This window comes from Chiloscyllium plagiosum, unplaced genomic scaffold, assembly GCF_037043375.1.
Source record: "Chiloscyllium plagiosum isolate Xiang-an unplaced genomic scaffold, Cpla_swu_hap1 HiC_scaffold_7, whole genome shotgun sequence".
Lineage (NCBI taxonomy): Eukaryota > Metazoa > Chordata > Chondrichthyes > Orectolobiformes > Hemiscylliidae > Chiloscyllium > Chiloscyllium plagiosum.
Window position 1 is genome coordinate 63,901,721 of NW_028270145.1, and position 16,716 is coordinate 63,918,436.

The following is a 16,716-nucleotide window of genomic DNA, read 5'->3' on the forward strand; positions in this document are numbered from 1 at the left end:
CATTGATGTGAAGCATTCATATTCTATGCAATGAAATGTGTCTCTGACTCGTCAAATACCTGACCATACGAGCTGAGAAGTGCAGCATGTAAGTTGCGCCGGAAGCAGAATTGTACCTATATCTTTTTAAACTGTTGTTTACTTTAGATGTTGATCTTAATGGCATCTTCTAATCAGTATTTGTGCTTTTCATTTTTAGTTACACTCAGAAAATGTAATTTAATGTAAGAAATGTTTCTGCATTACTTTTCCTTCCTTGCACATTTTATTTGAAATGATTTTATGCTGTATTATTTTTCTGTGGCTGTCAGCAGTTTTGGAAAGTAATTCCCTTGAGCTTGTCTACTGAGCAACAGCTGGCTTAATTTATTAGAAACTAGTCAATTTCCTACTCTATCAATAACTAATGGAGAGCTACCAGCGGGTGGAAAATTTATCCTCCTGCCTTTATCCATCTGAAGACTGAGACAGTTGTAGCAGCCAGGCAACTGTTTCAGTGACCTAACTTGCCATGAACAGTAGTGTTAGGTCAGATCTGAATTTGCCAGCAATTTGTATTTTTTTGTTTTGATTTGGAGGTGTCAGTGTTGGACTGAGGTGTACAATGTAAAAAAATCATACAACACCAGGTTATAGTCCAACAGGCTTATTTGGAACCACTAGCTTTTGGAGCATCTGCAGACTTTTTTTTTGTATTTTACAGTTGGTCAAGGAAGCTGTCTTTAAGGAATATCTTGGAGGAGGAAAGAGGCTGGAGAATAGATATTCCAAAGCTTGGGGGTCAGTTATATTAAGGTGCAACTATGAGATCTAGGAGTAGAAGTAGGCAGTTTATCTGAACAAGTCTGCTCTGCCAATTAATGAGGTCATGATCTGATATCCTCATTCCACTTCCCTGCCTTTTTCCCCATGATCCTTTTTAATGAAAATTTTCATCTTGGCCTTGAATGTATTTGATGACCCAGTCTCAACACATTTCTGTGGTAAGAAATTTTGCAGATCCTTCTGCCTTTGGGTAGCGTGGAGGCTCAGTGGATAGTACTGCTTCCTCACAGCGTCAGGGATCTGGGAGGTATGCTCTTTAGAAAGTTGGCGCAGACTTGGTGGGCTGACTGGCATTTTTTTCCCCATACTTTAGATTCTAATTCAGGAAAAAAGGGAGGCAGTGGCCTAGTGAATCTTCTTGGACTGTTAATCCAGAGACCCAAATGGTCTGTGGACCCAAGTTTGAATCCAGCCATGGCAGATTATGGAATTTGAATTGAATGCAAAACTGGAGTTGTCTCATGATGACCATGAATCCATTGTCAATAATTGTAAACCCCATCTGGTTCACTAATGTCCTTTCAGAGAAGGAAGATGCCATCTCTACCTGGTGTGGCTTACATATGACTCCAAGCAAAGCAACGTGATTGACACTTGACTGCCCTCTTCCCGTAAACAAATTTTTAAAAATTCCTCCTTTTGTTGCTCATGCTCACTCTCCATACCCAGAATCAAGCAAATAAACTTACACTGGCATTGGAGGATGTACAGTGAATCTTTCCTTGAACAAGGGGGTTAAAATTGTTTACTGTTTTTGTTTTGATCTGGCGAGAGTACCTTGTATAGTATTGGCAAAGCCCCCTCTCCATTTATACTTGATTCTTTTGAGTAAAAGCCAACTGACCATTTGCTTTCCCCCATTACCAGAAGAACTTTGGATGCTACTTTTTGCGATTCAAGCATAAGGACTCACTAATTTCTTTCTGCAGTTATTCCCCAATGTTTACTCTTCTTTCTACTGTGTACACAGTATATTCCATCTGTAAAGTCTCTGCCCCACCCCCTAACCTGTCTATATCCTTCCAATAGACTCATTGTCACCCACACCACTTGTCATTTTTATATGTAGTAAATAATCGTGACCCCCAGCACTGATCTGTTACTGTACTAGTTTCTGAAGGCAACTAGGAGTGTTGTGGGCAATGAATTCATTGTGGTCTGCCTGGATTTTAGCCAGGCTTTTGATAAAGTCCCTCAGGGCAGATTCAAGAAAAGTGGCATTAGGTACGGTTCTGTATTGGGGCCTTTACTGTTCATGATGTACATGATTTGATTTGAGCTTAAGTATATTAGGTATGACTTAAGAGGCTATTTGTAAACTGCAGGATGACATCAGTGGACTGGTCGGCGAGACAATGCAGTGGCAGGATGGTCTGTTGTCTTCGTTGTGTCAGGGTCATGGATGTCCTTGAGCGGGTACAGTGCATCCTGAAGTGGGAGGGTACACAGTCATTGCCTACTTACATCATTTGTGCCAATATAGACAGTGTGACAAGGTCCTGCAATGACACTTCAGGGAATAAAGTAGTACCTCTGGTGTAATAAGTGGCTGAAGAGCTGGCAAGGAGGTTTGATAGTGACACTCTGGGCTTAAGTTAGTGTGGTGGGGTATTGGGAATTTGAGCAGCAGGTTAGTAAGTATAAAGATGGAAGAGCTCAAGTCTAAGGCAAATATAGCTAAGCAGAAGAGTAGTCAGGGAGAAGTTGTTGAGCTCAGCAGAAATAAGCTTGGACTGTATTTGCTTCAATGCAAAAAGTATAATAGGTAAGATGGGTGAATTTAGAGCCTGGATTAATGCACATAATTAAGATGTTGCTATCATGGAGATGAGGTTGAAAGAGGCAGGATTGGTAGCTTAACATTCTGTAATATTGATGCTTTAGATGATATGGAGAAGGAAGCAAAAATGGGTGAGTTACATTACTGGGTAAGGAACATATCACAGCTATTTTGAGAGAAAATATCCTTGAGGGATCTTGCAGTTAAGCATTATGGATAGAGCTCAGGAATAGGAAGGGTGTAGTCACAACGCTGGGACTGTACTAGAGACCTCCCAGCTACTAGCAGGAAATAGAGGATGAGATATGTAGTCAGTTTCTGGAAAGATGTGAAAATAGGGCTTTGCAGTAGGTGATTTTAACTCTGTTGCATGCACGCACGTGTACTTTGGTGCTTTGGATGGGAGCAGTTTGTTAGGGGAGTCCAGGAGGGTGTTTTGAAACAGGAATTGTATATTCTAATGAGGAAGGGGGTCATAGTGGACCTGGAAATGGAAATGAACCTGTCTAGGTGATCAAATATTCAATGGGAGAGCATTTTGGGAATAGTGACCAAAGTTCTGTAACTTTTTGGATACTTTCAGAGAAGGACAATAATGGACCTTGATTGAAGGTGTTAAATTGGAGGAAGGTCAACCATAACCAAATTAAGCAAGAATTGGAGAATGTGGATTGGGCATATCTGTTTAGAGGGTTAATCCACATCTGACATGGGAGTATTTTAAGGAGCAGGTGATCAGTGTGCAGGACAGGCAAAATCCTGTGAAAATGAAGACCGAAATGGCAGCATTTAGGAACCATGGATGATGGGAACTTATCAGCTTAGTCAAAAAAAGAAGTTTACATAAGGTCGCGGTAACTAAAAACAGATGAAGTCCTTGAGAAATATCGAAGTAAAAAGAGGTTCAAATGGGGAGTTAGGAGAGCTAAAAGGGGATGTGAAATGTCCTTGGCCATCAGGTTAGGAGAATCCCAAGGCATTTTATACATGTACCAGGAAAGAGTAGGCCCACTGAAGGATAAAAGAGGGAGGTTGTGTGAAATCAGTGAGATCTTTGCACCCTTCAAATTGGTATTCTTTAAAGAGAAGGATGTTGAGGCTAGTGAAAGGTATGTAAATACTCTTGGACAGGTGAACACAATAGAGGAGGAAATTTTGGGTGTCTTGAAATATGTAGAAGGTAGGCAAGCTCCCAGAGCTAGAGGATCTATCCTAGGATATGGTGGGAGCAAAGGGAGGAAATGGCTGAGGCCTTAGCAGATACCTGTACATCCTCTTTTGCTTCAGGCAAAGATCCAGTGGACTGGAGAATGGTCAGTGTTGTTCCTTTAAGAAGGGAAACATATAATTCAGATAATTGCAGGCTGGTGAGCCTAATGTCAGTGGTGGGAGAGCTGTTGGAGAAGATACTGAAACCGGGTTTATTTGTATTTTGGAATTTAATGAACTTGTTAGTGATAGGCGGCATGGGTTTGTGCTCAGAAGGTCATGTCTCCAATTTGGGTTAGAGTTTTATTGAGATGACAATGATTTGAGGAAAGGGCAGTGGATGTTCTCTACATGAACTTTAAGGCATTTGAAAAGGTACTTAATGGCAGGCTTGTACAGAAGATACTCATGGGATTTGGGGTTAGCTGGCCAGGTGGATACAAAACTGGCTTGAAGATGGAGTAGTGGTGGAAGGGTACTTTTTTGGAGATTGGTAACTCATGGTGTACTGCCGGGAGCAGTGCTGAGACCTTTGTAATATATATAAATAATCTGGAAGAAAATGTAGGTGGCCTGATTAGTAAGTTTGTGGATGATGCCAAAATTGGTAAAGTTGCAAATAGTGAGGATTATGAAAGGAGACAGTGGGATATAGGTTGCAGATTTTGGCAGAGAAATGACAGGCAAAAAAGGTGACAAGTTGTATGACAGCTATGTAAAACTTAAGGAATGTGGTGTGCAATTCTGGTTGCCACAGCCCCAGAGAGGACATGAATGCTTTGGAGAGGGTGCAGAGAAGGTTTACCAAAATATTGCCTGGCTTGGAGGGTTTTGGTTCTGAGCAGAGGCTGGACAAACTGTTTTCATTGGAAAGACTGAGGCTGAAGGATGACTTGATAGAGGTCTACAAAATTGAGAGGCTTAAATAGGGTGGATAGTCAAATTCTTTTTCCCAGGGTGGAGCGATCAATTACAAGAGGGCACAGGCTTCAGGTTGAGGGTGTTTGAAGAGTTTTTAGGGGTGAAGTGTAGGGGGAAAAACATTTTACACCGGGAAGTGGCTGCCTGGAATGCCAGTGGTAGAAGCAGACCAGTGTTTTTAAGGCATATCTTGATGGACACCAATCTGAGATGAACAGAGGGATACATACACTAAGGGACACTAAGTAGTGGGTGTAAATCGGGATCATGAATTGGTGCAGGCTTGGAGGGCTGAAGGGCCTGTTCCTGTGCTATGTTGTATTATAAATTATATTACCTCACTTTTCCAGGATGAATTTATTTGTGGTGGGCCAACAAGGCAAGATATTGCATTTAACAATTGTAGGAGCCTGGAATCGTAGAATCATACAGCACAGAAGAGGCCCTTCAGTCTAGATAGTCTGTACTGCCAAAAAATCGCTACCTACATTTTAGTTCGCTTTCCTACAGTGGGCCACTAAGCTTTGAATGTTGTAGTACTTCAAGTATTCATCCAAATACATTTTTAAGATTGAGGTTACCTGCCACAACTACCTTTCCAGTCAGTGCATTACAGCTCCCCACCACCTTCTGGGTGTAAAAACACTTCATCAAATCCCCTCAACCTCCTACCTTTTTACTTTTTAAAGTAATGAGCCCTTGTGTGTTGATTAAGGGGAACAAATGCTTTTGACAGAAGTACTGAAGATCTGAAGGATCGTGGTGTGCACATCTGCAGATCCTTTAACATAGCAGGACAAGAGATAAGGTGATGAGAGAGGCTCAGCGGAGGCATAGAATACAAAAGCGATTAGGTTATGCTAGAACTCATAATCTAGTTACGGCACAACTGGAGTACTGTACAGGTTTGGTCACCATGTGATAGTAACTATGTGATTGCGCTGAAGCTTGCAGAGGAAATTTACTAGTTAGCCCAGACCTCCAACCCAGTGGAGGAAGGATTGGGGAGGCTGGGGTTATTGTGAAGATTGAGAGCAGACCTCAAGAGTATAAGATTGAGGAATAGGATAGATAAGGAACATTTTTCCATTAATTAGAGGGATCAGCAACTGGAGAGTATAGATTTAAAGTAAGAGGAAAGTTGGGGTGATTTTCTTTTCTCATTTGGAAACTGAAGGGAGAATGTAAATTGGTGCATGAAGAGATAGTTGAGTCAGAATTTCCTGTAACACTGAGCCGTATGTAGGCATTCACCTACATTGCCATAGCCTCAGGGCTATAGTCCAAAAGATGGAAAATTGAATTAATATCTCATCAGTGAGCCTCCAGATGACGTTACCTAGTATGGTGACGAAATGTCTGAAAACGAACCTTCCAGCTCAATGAGCAAACCTGCATCTGAGCTGTACATCTTCTCAAAACTCACTGAATTAGTATAATCAGATCTTTAACTAGCACAGACAGAATGGGCCAATGGCTTCCATCTGATCTGTAAAATGTTTGCAAGTTAAGACCTAGAATAGTTTTCATGACCTCCAGTTTGGAAGATAAATGAGATATGAAGAAGTGAATTGGAATGATCAAATCTAGAGGTAACACAGGTTTCAGAAGATAAGCTGAGCCTGGTGAAGTTGTGATGTTTGTCTTTAGTGATGGCATGAATGAGTTTGGCAGTTTATTTCAGAATTGCATATGACTCCACAGTTGCAAACTTTATCGCAGACTATTACCAGGAGAAGGATAGAATATGTCACTAGGGAATAGTTTGGAACAGTGATGGAAAACAGTGGTCTGTCTGTCATCAGGAGGAAATTTCTTCTCATTCAGGATGGTTTTCTGATTTAGCAGTAGGGAGTAATGGTGGTAATGTGGCGTTGTATATTTCTCGTGTATGTAGGAAACTTAGCACTTCATTTGGAATGTGTCACTGAAAGGCAGCACATAGATGGGGCAGAATATTCCCATCCAGCTGAGTGTTGACCAGAAACTGACCATACAATGGTTTCGAATAAACAGGAAACTTTCAGAAATACGTGATCTCAGATAGGGATGCAAGGTAGTTGATGGGTGTCATTACTGTGTGATTGGAAAAAATAAGATCAGAAATATTTGATCTCACTGATTTTTGTTTTGCCCATGTCATGAGCACCAGCTATGTCCATTAAGTGTTCACCAAACCATAATTTAATATAGCTTGTGTAGCCTCCATTTTATTTATAATGATGCAGTTGGAGTAGACTAGTGGTCAAGCTTTCATTTAAATAAGTTACAGGTCAGTTTGTTGCAAGTTATTACGGAGAGAACTTCAGAGCCAACAAGGTGAAATTGCAGAACCAAGACTCCAATTACTGATAAAACCAGGATGTTTGTGCTAAAGACACATTGGGACTTTCTTGTCCAGTTTGGACCCATTACTTGAATACTTGTTAATGTGAAAAGATTAATGCAAGAAGTCAAATCCAGCAGCTGCAATGAATTCTGTGGTTGAATAGGTAGTGTTTTTCCTCAAAGTTTCCTCAGAACAGCAAATTTGGGAAGGAAAGAGTCCCATATTCACCAGTTCTGTGATTTTGATTTCTTCTGCCTGATTTCCAATGGAGCAGTATTTTGTATGCCTTTGTCCCCTTGGTCTAATATTTCTTGAGGGTGATTGCTCAAAGTTGCAGCCTTTTCTGTTCTGCTCATTAAGATGGCTATACAAACAGTTGCATGAGTATCAATTTATAAGAGTATTTGTTCCTGACTGCGTCATCTTTCCAGCTGTGAAGGATGATTAGTTCTGATTTTGGGACTAGACTTCATTGTATTTTTAGTTGAGGCAATTAGATTTTCAAGTACCATTGTTATCACTTTGGTTCCCTGTTGAGGCACAAAACACTGTTTTGCAACTTAAAGGGCATCTTTCGTTGCCCAGGGACAAATACATTCTAAAAGACTTCCTTTTGTAACTTGGAGGTATTGTAGTTCAGTAGTATTTGAAATAGTCCACTGTAACAGACGTGGCCAGTATGACTCCATCTTGAAAAGACTTTTTGTAACTTGATTCCCAATGTACGGATTTTTAAAATTGTAATCAATGAGGTGGTCTGTGTGGAACCACAGAAGATTGGTGAGATCCTAAATTAATATTTTGCATCAATATTTATTGTGGAGAAAGATATGGAAGTTGGGGAACTCAAAATAAATTGTCTTAAAGAGCCCACATTACAAAAAGGGGCTGCTGGAGGTCTGAATGCATAAAGGTAAATAAATCCCAGGTCAAGTGTGGGCATTGTGTGAATTTGGGAAGAAATTTCAGAGCTCTTCGTTCTGAATTAATGATAACATAGCCACAGGTGAGGTGCTGGAAGACTGGAAGGTGGCTAACATTATCCCATTATTTAAATGCTGCAAGGAAAAGCCAGGAAACTACAGACCAGTGAAGATGACATCAGTGGTGGGTAAATTGTTGGAAGGAATTCTGAGTGATGGGATCTACATGCATTTTGAAAGGCAAGGACTAATGGGGGTGGTCAGCATGGTTTTGTACATGGGGAAATTGTGTTTTGCTAACACGATTGAGTTTTTTTTGAAGAAGAGACTAAAAAGACAGACCATGTCTATTGCTGTGCCTTCATCTACATGGACTTTAGCAATGCCTTTGACAAGGTTCTGCATGGTAAACTTGTTAGTAGGGGTAGATCACATGGGATCCATGGAGAGAACCAATTGGATACAAAATTGGCTTGACAGTACTCAGTGTGGTAGAAGGTGGTTGTGCAGAGCGAAACCAGTGGTGTGCCTCAAGGATTGTGCTGGTCTCATTATTCATATCCAAATCGTTTATCAGAGGCATGATTTGTAAGTTTGCGGATGGAACCAAAATTGGCAGTGTAGTGGACAGTGAAGAAGTTTGTGCAAACAGGATCTCGATTGACTGGGCCAAGAAATGGCTGTTGTATTTATCTGCATTGAATTCAAAGGTCTTGCATTTTGGCAAGACCAAACCAAGGCAGAATGTAACTGTTAATGATTAGATTAGATTAGATTAGATTAGATTAGATTACTTAGTGTGGAAACAGGCCCTTCGGCCCAACAAGTCCACACCAACCCGCCGGAGTGCAACCCACTCATACCCCTACATTTACCTCTTAACCTAACACTACGGGCAATTTTAGCATGGCCAAATCACCTGACCAGCACATCTTTGGACTGTGGGAGGAAACCAGAGCACCTGGATGAAACCCACGCAGATACGGGGAGAATGTGCAAACTCCTCGCAGTCAGTCGCCTGAGGCGGGAACTGAACCCGGGTCTCTGGCGCTGTGAGGCAGCAGTGCTAACCACTGCCACAGTGCTGCCCATGGTAGGGCCATTTTTGTCAAATGGCGACCTAGGGGGCGCATGATGTACTGTGTACAATTCTGGTCATCTTGTAACGGTGTACCGAAACTGAAAGGTTGAAGTTACAAGGCAAGGTTGGATAGGCTGGGACTTTTCCCCTGGTGTGTAGGAGGCTGAGGGGTGACTTTCAAGAGATTAATAAACTCTTGAGGGGCATAGATAAGGTGAATAGCAAAGGTCATTTCCTCAATGAGTCCAAATTAGAGGACTTAGGTTTAAGGTGACAGCAGAAGGATTTCAAGGGATTCTAAGGAGCAACTTTTTCTTAGTGGTTGGTGGGTGTATGGAATCAGCTGCCAGAGGCAATGGTAGAGGCAAGTACACTTAGAACATTTAAAAGACATTTGGACAGATACATGGATAGGAACGGTTTAGAAGGATATGGGCCAAGTAGAGACAAATGGGACTAGTTTAGTTTTGGAAACTTGGTTGGTAGGGACAAATTAGGCTGAAGGATCGATTTCCATTGTGTATGACTCTAATGCCCTTTTTAAAGCATGTTCTGAAAATTTATCTGATGGCACATTGGTAATGGTGTTTTGAGGAAATTATGGCTAGTTTAAGACAGGATGTCAAGTAATGAAGATGGTCAGTGATGGTCAGTGATGGAGTTTAGTGTATTTGTGGAAGCTGAACCCCATCTATGAATCATGTCACCAAAAAACAATGTGGATGAAGAGGTAAAGATTAAGGATGGGAATGGTGAAAAACACATGCTGGAGATTCTGTAGCTAAAATTAGATTAGAGGAAGCAAAGTGAGGGTTGTTGCACATAACTGGAGATGAGAGATGTTGGGAGAATGGAGTGGTTAGGAGTGTAACAGTTGTCCTCTGCTCAGTTAGTAAGAATATAATTTGATTTTTTTGCAATGTTTTTGTACTGTAGGAAAAATTGAGAGTAAGAGATGGACACATGTCTGAGAAATGGTTATGCATGGAGTTTGAGCTTTCAAGGCAAATGGAAATTGATGGTATCTTGCATGGTCACAAGGGTGATGCCAGTATCTGAGAAAAGAACCATTTATACTATTTGGGTCATGAAGAAAGTTTGGTGCTTACCAGTTTAGTAGAAACACCGTTCAGAGTAGCATTTTGGCTTGGTGGACGGGATGTGCTTGAGCAGAGCTGTGGCCTTGACGTAGACTTGTATGTTTGGAGGGGAATTGATTGGTGACTTAGTAGGGAGGCTTGTTTTGATAACCAAGTTATTAGAAGCAGTTGAATATGTATGGTCTCTATCTGTAATGAGAACATTGCCTCTCACATTGAATAGTTAAAATTGGAGAGACAAAAGTATAAAGGCAGGATTTTAATGGAGCTGAGAAGCCAAGGATCGTTCTTGGTCTCCAGAAAGTTAATTTCTTTTGAAAGAAGAATGTAGCAGCAAATGGCTAACCTAATTACACTTGGTTTGCCAATTGGACTTAGTGGTGGTGATAAACCATACCAGGGAACAGCCATGATTTGGAGATGCCGGTGTTGGACTGGGGTGTGCATTGTTCAAAATCTTACAACACCAGGCTATAGTCCAACAGGTTTAATTGGAAGCACACTAGCTCCGAAAGCTAGTGTTTCCAATTAAACCTGTTGGACTATAACCTGCTGTTGTGTGATTTATTTTTTAAAAACAGGGAACAGCCAGGAAGAGTTGAGGCTATTATGGTTCTGCTGTGTACAAGACGACACTATTTGGAACCAATCTTTTTTGAATAAGTCCATAGCAAGAAAATGGGAAACAATGGATATTAGCATAAAGAACAAAGTAGAGGACCTAAGAGGATAGGGCGTTGAGGGCCAGTAATTGTCATCACTGGCCAAAGCAATTACCAGGTAAAACTTCTGAGAGTAAACTATCAATGATCCGAACTGGGAATTAGTACAAATATTGGCACAGTAGTTGTGATGCGGAATTTAAATGTTTTGTGTACTCTTTTTTTCTTTTGTGTGAATTCATCGCAATGTGAATTTGTTACAAGTGTTGGTTTTCCATCTCCCAAAGTTGCTTTCACAATATAATCAGCATAAATTATTTTTTTCTTGAAGCCAGGATTTGTCTTCTATACACAGAATATCTGGTCATGTTTGAAAGTGAATAGTTAATCAGGCAGTGGCAAGATTTCTGAAATTATTCAGGATAACAACAAAATACTTTGTGGTATCCTATGTTTTGAAATCTGTAGAAAACCATACTGTTGGGCATTATATGCTATCAAAGACTTATTAAAAATAAGACCAGTAATGAGAGAGTACACATTCATTTATAGAACATACTCTGCATTAATTGGCAAATTATTTGGGGGATATGAGGGAAAATTGCTCAGGTACTGGGATAAATTTTGAATTTAGGACATGGGAGGAAGTTCCCCCTGCATTAGCTAGTTATGCTACACCTGTTGAGTGGTAATCTGCAGTTCAGTCTCTGACTAATGTCATTTCCCAGCAGTATTTCAGGATATGAATATGTTCGCTAACAATCTGAGATTGGTAGTAAATCTTTGTAGAATAGGGAGCTTTATGCTATATGCCCGATTTCAGAGTTTCATTCCAGCCTATTACATGTGAATGGTTTGAGAAACCCACTAGGACTCTGTTCGCTGCCTTCATCATATTTATCTATGTTCTTGAAATGTTCTATGTTCTTCAGCTACAAGAATAGAATGCATAAACTTAACACTATATATTGAAGCTGTATTCCATACAGTATCAAGCCCAGTTGATATCACACTGCAGGATTAATTTTGTATCGAAATTCAAAATGTGCTGGAACTTCAGCATGACTGAAAAGGTGAAACTGTTTTTCAGCAATTTTAACCATGTTTAAGATACCGTGAATAAGCCCTTTTGTGCATGCATAATCATAATTGTATAATTACACTGCTTTGTAACTAAAAATTCTATAACATCCCATTGAAAATGCTAATTTTAACAGCTGTTAATGTTTGAATTTAATCTAATTAATTATGCCATTACTTAGAATTACTTAGAATATTTATTAAAGATTAATATTTCACAAGTTCTAATTTCTAGTTTTTTAGAGGATAATTGTGTTTCTGTTTCATAATTACCTGCATAGCTGCACTAAGCAAAACTGTGCAGGAAGGACATAAACTTCTCTGGAAAGTGTGCTCTCCTTAAGGCCAGTTGGACCAGCCTAACTAGTTCCTTCCTTCTGCCAATGATAAATCATTTACATCAGTGTTTATTATTATGGTATGGAGCGTCCCTATCTCTATTTGCAACATAAACTACTCAATGACCATCAAAATTGCCCAGTGGTTCCTAAGCAGACTTTTGTTTTAGAAAAAAAATGAATACCAAACTTTGAGTAACCAATGCCAGTTAGCAAGTTGATAGCTTCAATAAAATAATTAAGTTCATTAATTATTTGCTTTCACCGAGCAAAGTTAAATAACAGGATAATCTGAATGTCTGTCTGTGATTTAAACCCAAATTCTTTGATTCTAGCCCCTCACACTGTCAAAGACGTACAGGCAAGCAGACATAATTAAGGGATAAATGAGAGGAAAGCTGAGGGAGATAGAACTGACCAGTTCACTTAAGTAGTCTCCATGATCTGTAATATCACAGGCACATGGGATTGTATTTTGCTTGGATTCTGAAGATACTGGTCAATGCAAACAGCTTCCAGTAAGTTATGAAGTACATTCACTTGATCGTTATAACTGATCTTCTATTCACTAAACTTTGAGTAAGTTGATCATGGAGGGGAATGGGGGGAGGGGGCAGTTAGATAGCCAGGGAGCAATTAAACCTCATCCTGTAACTTTCACAGCCACAGTCTCTCTGACAAAAGTGCAGTTCAAAACCAATAGATTTTGGTTTCTCTTTCACTTTTATTCATCAGTCACTTGGCACCGACCTCCCTACCAGGCTTCTATTAACATTCAAACAACTGTCATCTGTTTGAGCCTAATACCTTGCCAGAATCAAAAAGTCTACTTTTGAACAAGAATCAGGCTGCATTTACTTCTGGCCCCAAACATACGACAGTACTTTCTCTTTTTACTTTCTCGCCATTCAAAGATCACATTCAGCTTGCTTAGTTCACAGTTCCTATGGAAATGATAAAATTATTGAGGGTCTCTATTATGGAAAGGGGAAAAATGTTTCTTTCTGGATATTGCACCTTTGTTTGAACAAGTTAATCTTCAATTTTACAGTCCATTTTATATGCCATCTTAGTTGATTTTCTTTTGAATTCTTGATTTATTCAGTAGGGGCACACTTTTTTTACTTTGTTTGAAACTTATCAGCTGATTCCTGCTACTTAAAAGTCACTTAACATTTATGTAAAATTAGCTACAGTTTGAGTTGACAGTGAAATTTTGTAAATGTGATTCAAGTATTACTTGATACAAAACTTTAAGCCTAGCAGTAAATTTGCTATCCAGGAGGCCTGGGTTCAAATTCCATGTGCTCTACAGATGTGCAATATGCGTTCTGAACCAGTTGGTTAAAAATATCCAGATAAAAACTGTCAATATGATGTAACTACATTTCTTGTCACAGCTGGAGACTGGCTGTAGAAAGGTAGAGCAATTTGCATGCCAGTTTTGTGTAAATATATGTTGACTGAACCCTCGATGAATGTTTAAAATTCAATTCAATGAAATCCAAACAGATATAAAATATCAATATTTGGTATGTTCAGATGCTGATAGTTTTTAAAAATCTAGTTATTTCTAAAATTTGAATATTAATTTCCTTGAGTGGTTTAAAGTATTTTTTATGTATGAAACAACTAGACTTTGTGCATAGAAACATGATGGTATGTGGTATTACTAAATTGCTAGGCAACAGCTTATTTTTATTTGCATGCTATTGGATGTCTTGAAATTATTTCTTTAAAACATCAAAATTATGGGATCCTATTGTAACAGCGTCTTCAGGAGGTACAGCTGAGTTTTCTGTGTATTTGTCTCTTTTCTCCAGCACAGTTTACATGTGACCAACTTCGGAGAAGGGAGCTATTATGATGCAAAGCTATGCTGCTGAATCTGTCCAATCGAGCTGAGCGAAAATTCTCACCAGTATGAAATTTTTAAGAAACAGGCAGTGCTCATCAGTAGTCTAAATATTAGGTGTATTAGCTAATTTGAACATTGAAATAAAATTAAATTGTGATTAAAAATGATAAGACTGCTGAAAAATAATCTTCAGTTGAGACAAAATGGAAGGAGTCTGTACTCAAGCTATCATATGCTGCAGTACCAGTAATTGATGGAACTCTGGGAAGGATTGCTGAAATAACTGCATGCAAGGGAATTAATAAATGCCTGTAGATATTTTGTACATGTCCCTAAACATCTGAGTTCAAGTAAAAGGGTAGAGATTTCCTGCTGAATGATCTTCTGAGATGGAAAGCTTAATCTTGTTGCAGGTTGTGTTTCTTAATGAGTGGGCGGGGCAAGATGAGTGAAAATGTTTGCATTGAACACAGTGACATGTGGCAATTTAAAGTAAATAAAACTTTGGTATGCAACAGATTTGAATATTGTCTGTAACCCAGTACAATTATAATCCTGTTCTTTGCTGCAGGAGCTCCAGTTTGAAAGGCTTACACGAGAGCTTGAGTTGGAACGGCAGATTGTTGCAAATCAGCTAGAAAGATGCAAGCTGGGAACTGAATCACCGAGTGCTGCTAGTATCAGGTAAAGGCCTGCATTTTTATTTATTGCTATTCAATTGCTTCGACATCTTATTCCTGACTGTGTTCTTCCATTTACAAATGGATTTCTTATTTGATTTTCTCTTTCCTTGTTTAATTCATAACATTCTGTGAAAGAACATTGTCACTTGTGCAGAGTATCAGAATCTATGTTGAGATGCTTGAATAGATTTTTCCTTTTTATTCTAACCAATGAAAAATGCTCTTTATCAAATTAAGTGCTATCATTGATAACAACAGTGTTTTGGTGGAGCTTTTCAGTCTGATTTGGTGGGATCTCTAACTACAAAGTGCTGAGGGTTTTAAATTTTCTAATAATTTAATTGAAAAGGGACACATGGATTTGATTTTTTTTTAAATGAATTGATTGAATAATACTTTTCTCCATTAGTTCACAAAGCAATTGTCAACTGGCATGCTACTTGTACAGTCAGCATTGTTCCAAAAACAGTAACTTTACTATGAAGTAGGGATGAAATACACTGTACCAAAAACAAAGTAATAAATGTTTGTATTGAAATGTGTATTGGGGAAAAAAACAAAGGCACTGTATAATGGGGCTGTATAAATTGTTGCAACTCTTGTTTCTTGAAGCGAGTAATGCTTCCAAGATGTGATTTGATTGACAATAGGACTGTTGTGAGAAAAGACAGCAGCGGTTCTTGTAACCATGTCAACTCAGAAGCATGCTAACTTAACCATCACTGGTATCCTGGTACAGAATTGTACACAGTACTCTGTTATTGCTGATAAAGATTGTTTTGATGATTAGGATTGCCTTCACAGAAATTGTTGAATGAATATCTTGTGATAACTTGTATCATCCTTGAATAGCCAAAGTACAAAATAAAGGGTGTTTGCAAGATCAGCAAACTAAGAACAGTCAGTTCTGGGAGATGACAAACTATACACTTTTGTGTATGTTAAATTTAGAAATTTAAAGGAGATATCTGACAATTTCAAATAAAGCAAAAAATGCTCTGATTCGGCTAGCTTCCATCTTCAGAGTTGAGGACAAATGTGAGGAATCTTATGATTTGTTATATACAACATTCATGTGAATAAAACACTTTTTAAAAAGGGTTTTGCCAGCTGTTATGTTCAATCACGTTAGGAACTTTGTCGTGAATAATAGATGTTTTGGTCAGTTTTTAAGCACTATTTTCTAATTGCTGACAAAATACTACTTGCATTTTTAATACAAATTAATTATGACAGTTGAAAGTGTGACAAGCTTAAATTATGCTCTGCGCTTAAAGCTTCACGACGTTTATGGGCAATCCCTGCCATATGAATTGATTAACTTATACCACCCCATGTCAATACAGTCTGAAATTAAAGCTAAACTAGTAGCACGCATATTTAAAAGCCTATAAACAGGGAATGCTTACATGTGCTCAACCATGTAATTGTATCATTTTTAGGCATTTCATTTAAAGATGTTTACTTTTGAAAAGTTCCATTTATCAACAAGTCTGGCATCAACAATTTGCCCAAAGTTTAGATATGCTCAGCTTCCCACCTGTTGCTGCCACTGCTGCAACTGAGCTTGATCGAGGCCCTACCCCTCTAGCTTTTTATCAGGTTCACTCTGCTTCTTTCCTGTTGCTGCCATCGCTGCTGCTCCAATGGAGCATTCAGTATGATCATGAACAATCCTCTATCTCTATACCATATTTCTGTTTTCTCATTGCCTTTAGAATCTAGAAATGTCTCGATCTCTCTTTTTTTTTTGGAATATATTCAGTAATTTAGCCTCTCCAGCCTGCCTTGGTAGAGAAATCCACAGATTCAGTGAAGACTTTTTTCCCTCCTCTGTCATAAACAGCCTACCACAAATTCTGAAATCACCGGGTTCTAGACCTCCCAACCAGGGGAAACCTCTTCCATGTCTTGTCTGTCCAACCCT

General features: G+C 39.1%; 1 protein-coding gene across 6 annotated transcripts in view; it reads left to right on the top strand.

Moving 5' to 3' along the window:
- Positions 1-16,716, top strand: part of pkp4 (plakophilin 4) — a 276,311-nt gene that overhangs the window by 74,668 nt on the left and 184,927 nt on the right. For 5 of the 6 annotated variants that reach the window (XM_087989074.1, XM_043693802.2, XM_043693805.2 and 2 more), the window contains exon 3: positions 14,678-14,790. In XM_087989074.1, coding sequence (XP_087845200.1) covers positions 14,678-14,790 — 113 coding nt within the window. Of the gene's footprint in view, positions 1-14,674; positions 14,791-16,716 lie in introns of those variants that run through there. The other variant, XM_087989075.1, reaches the window with a different exon arrangement.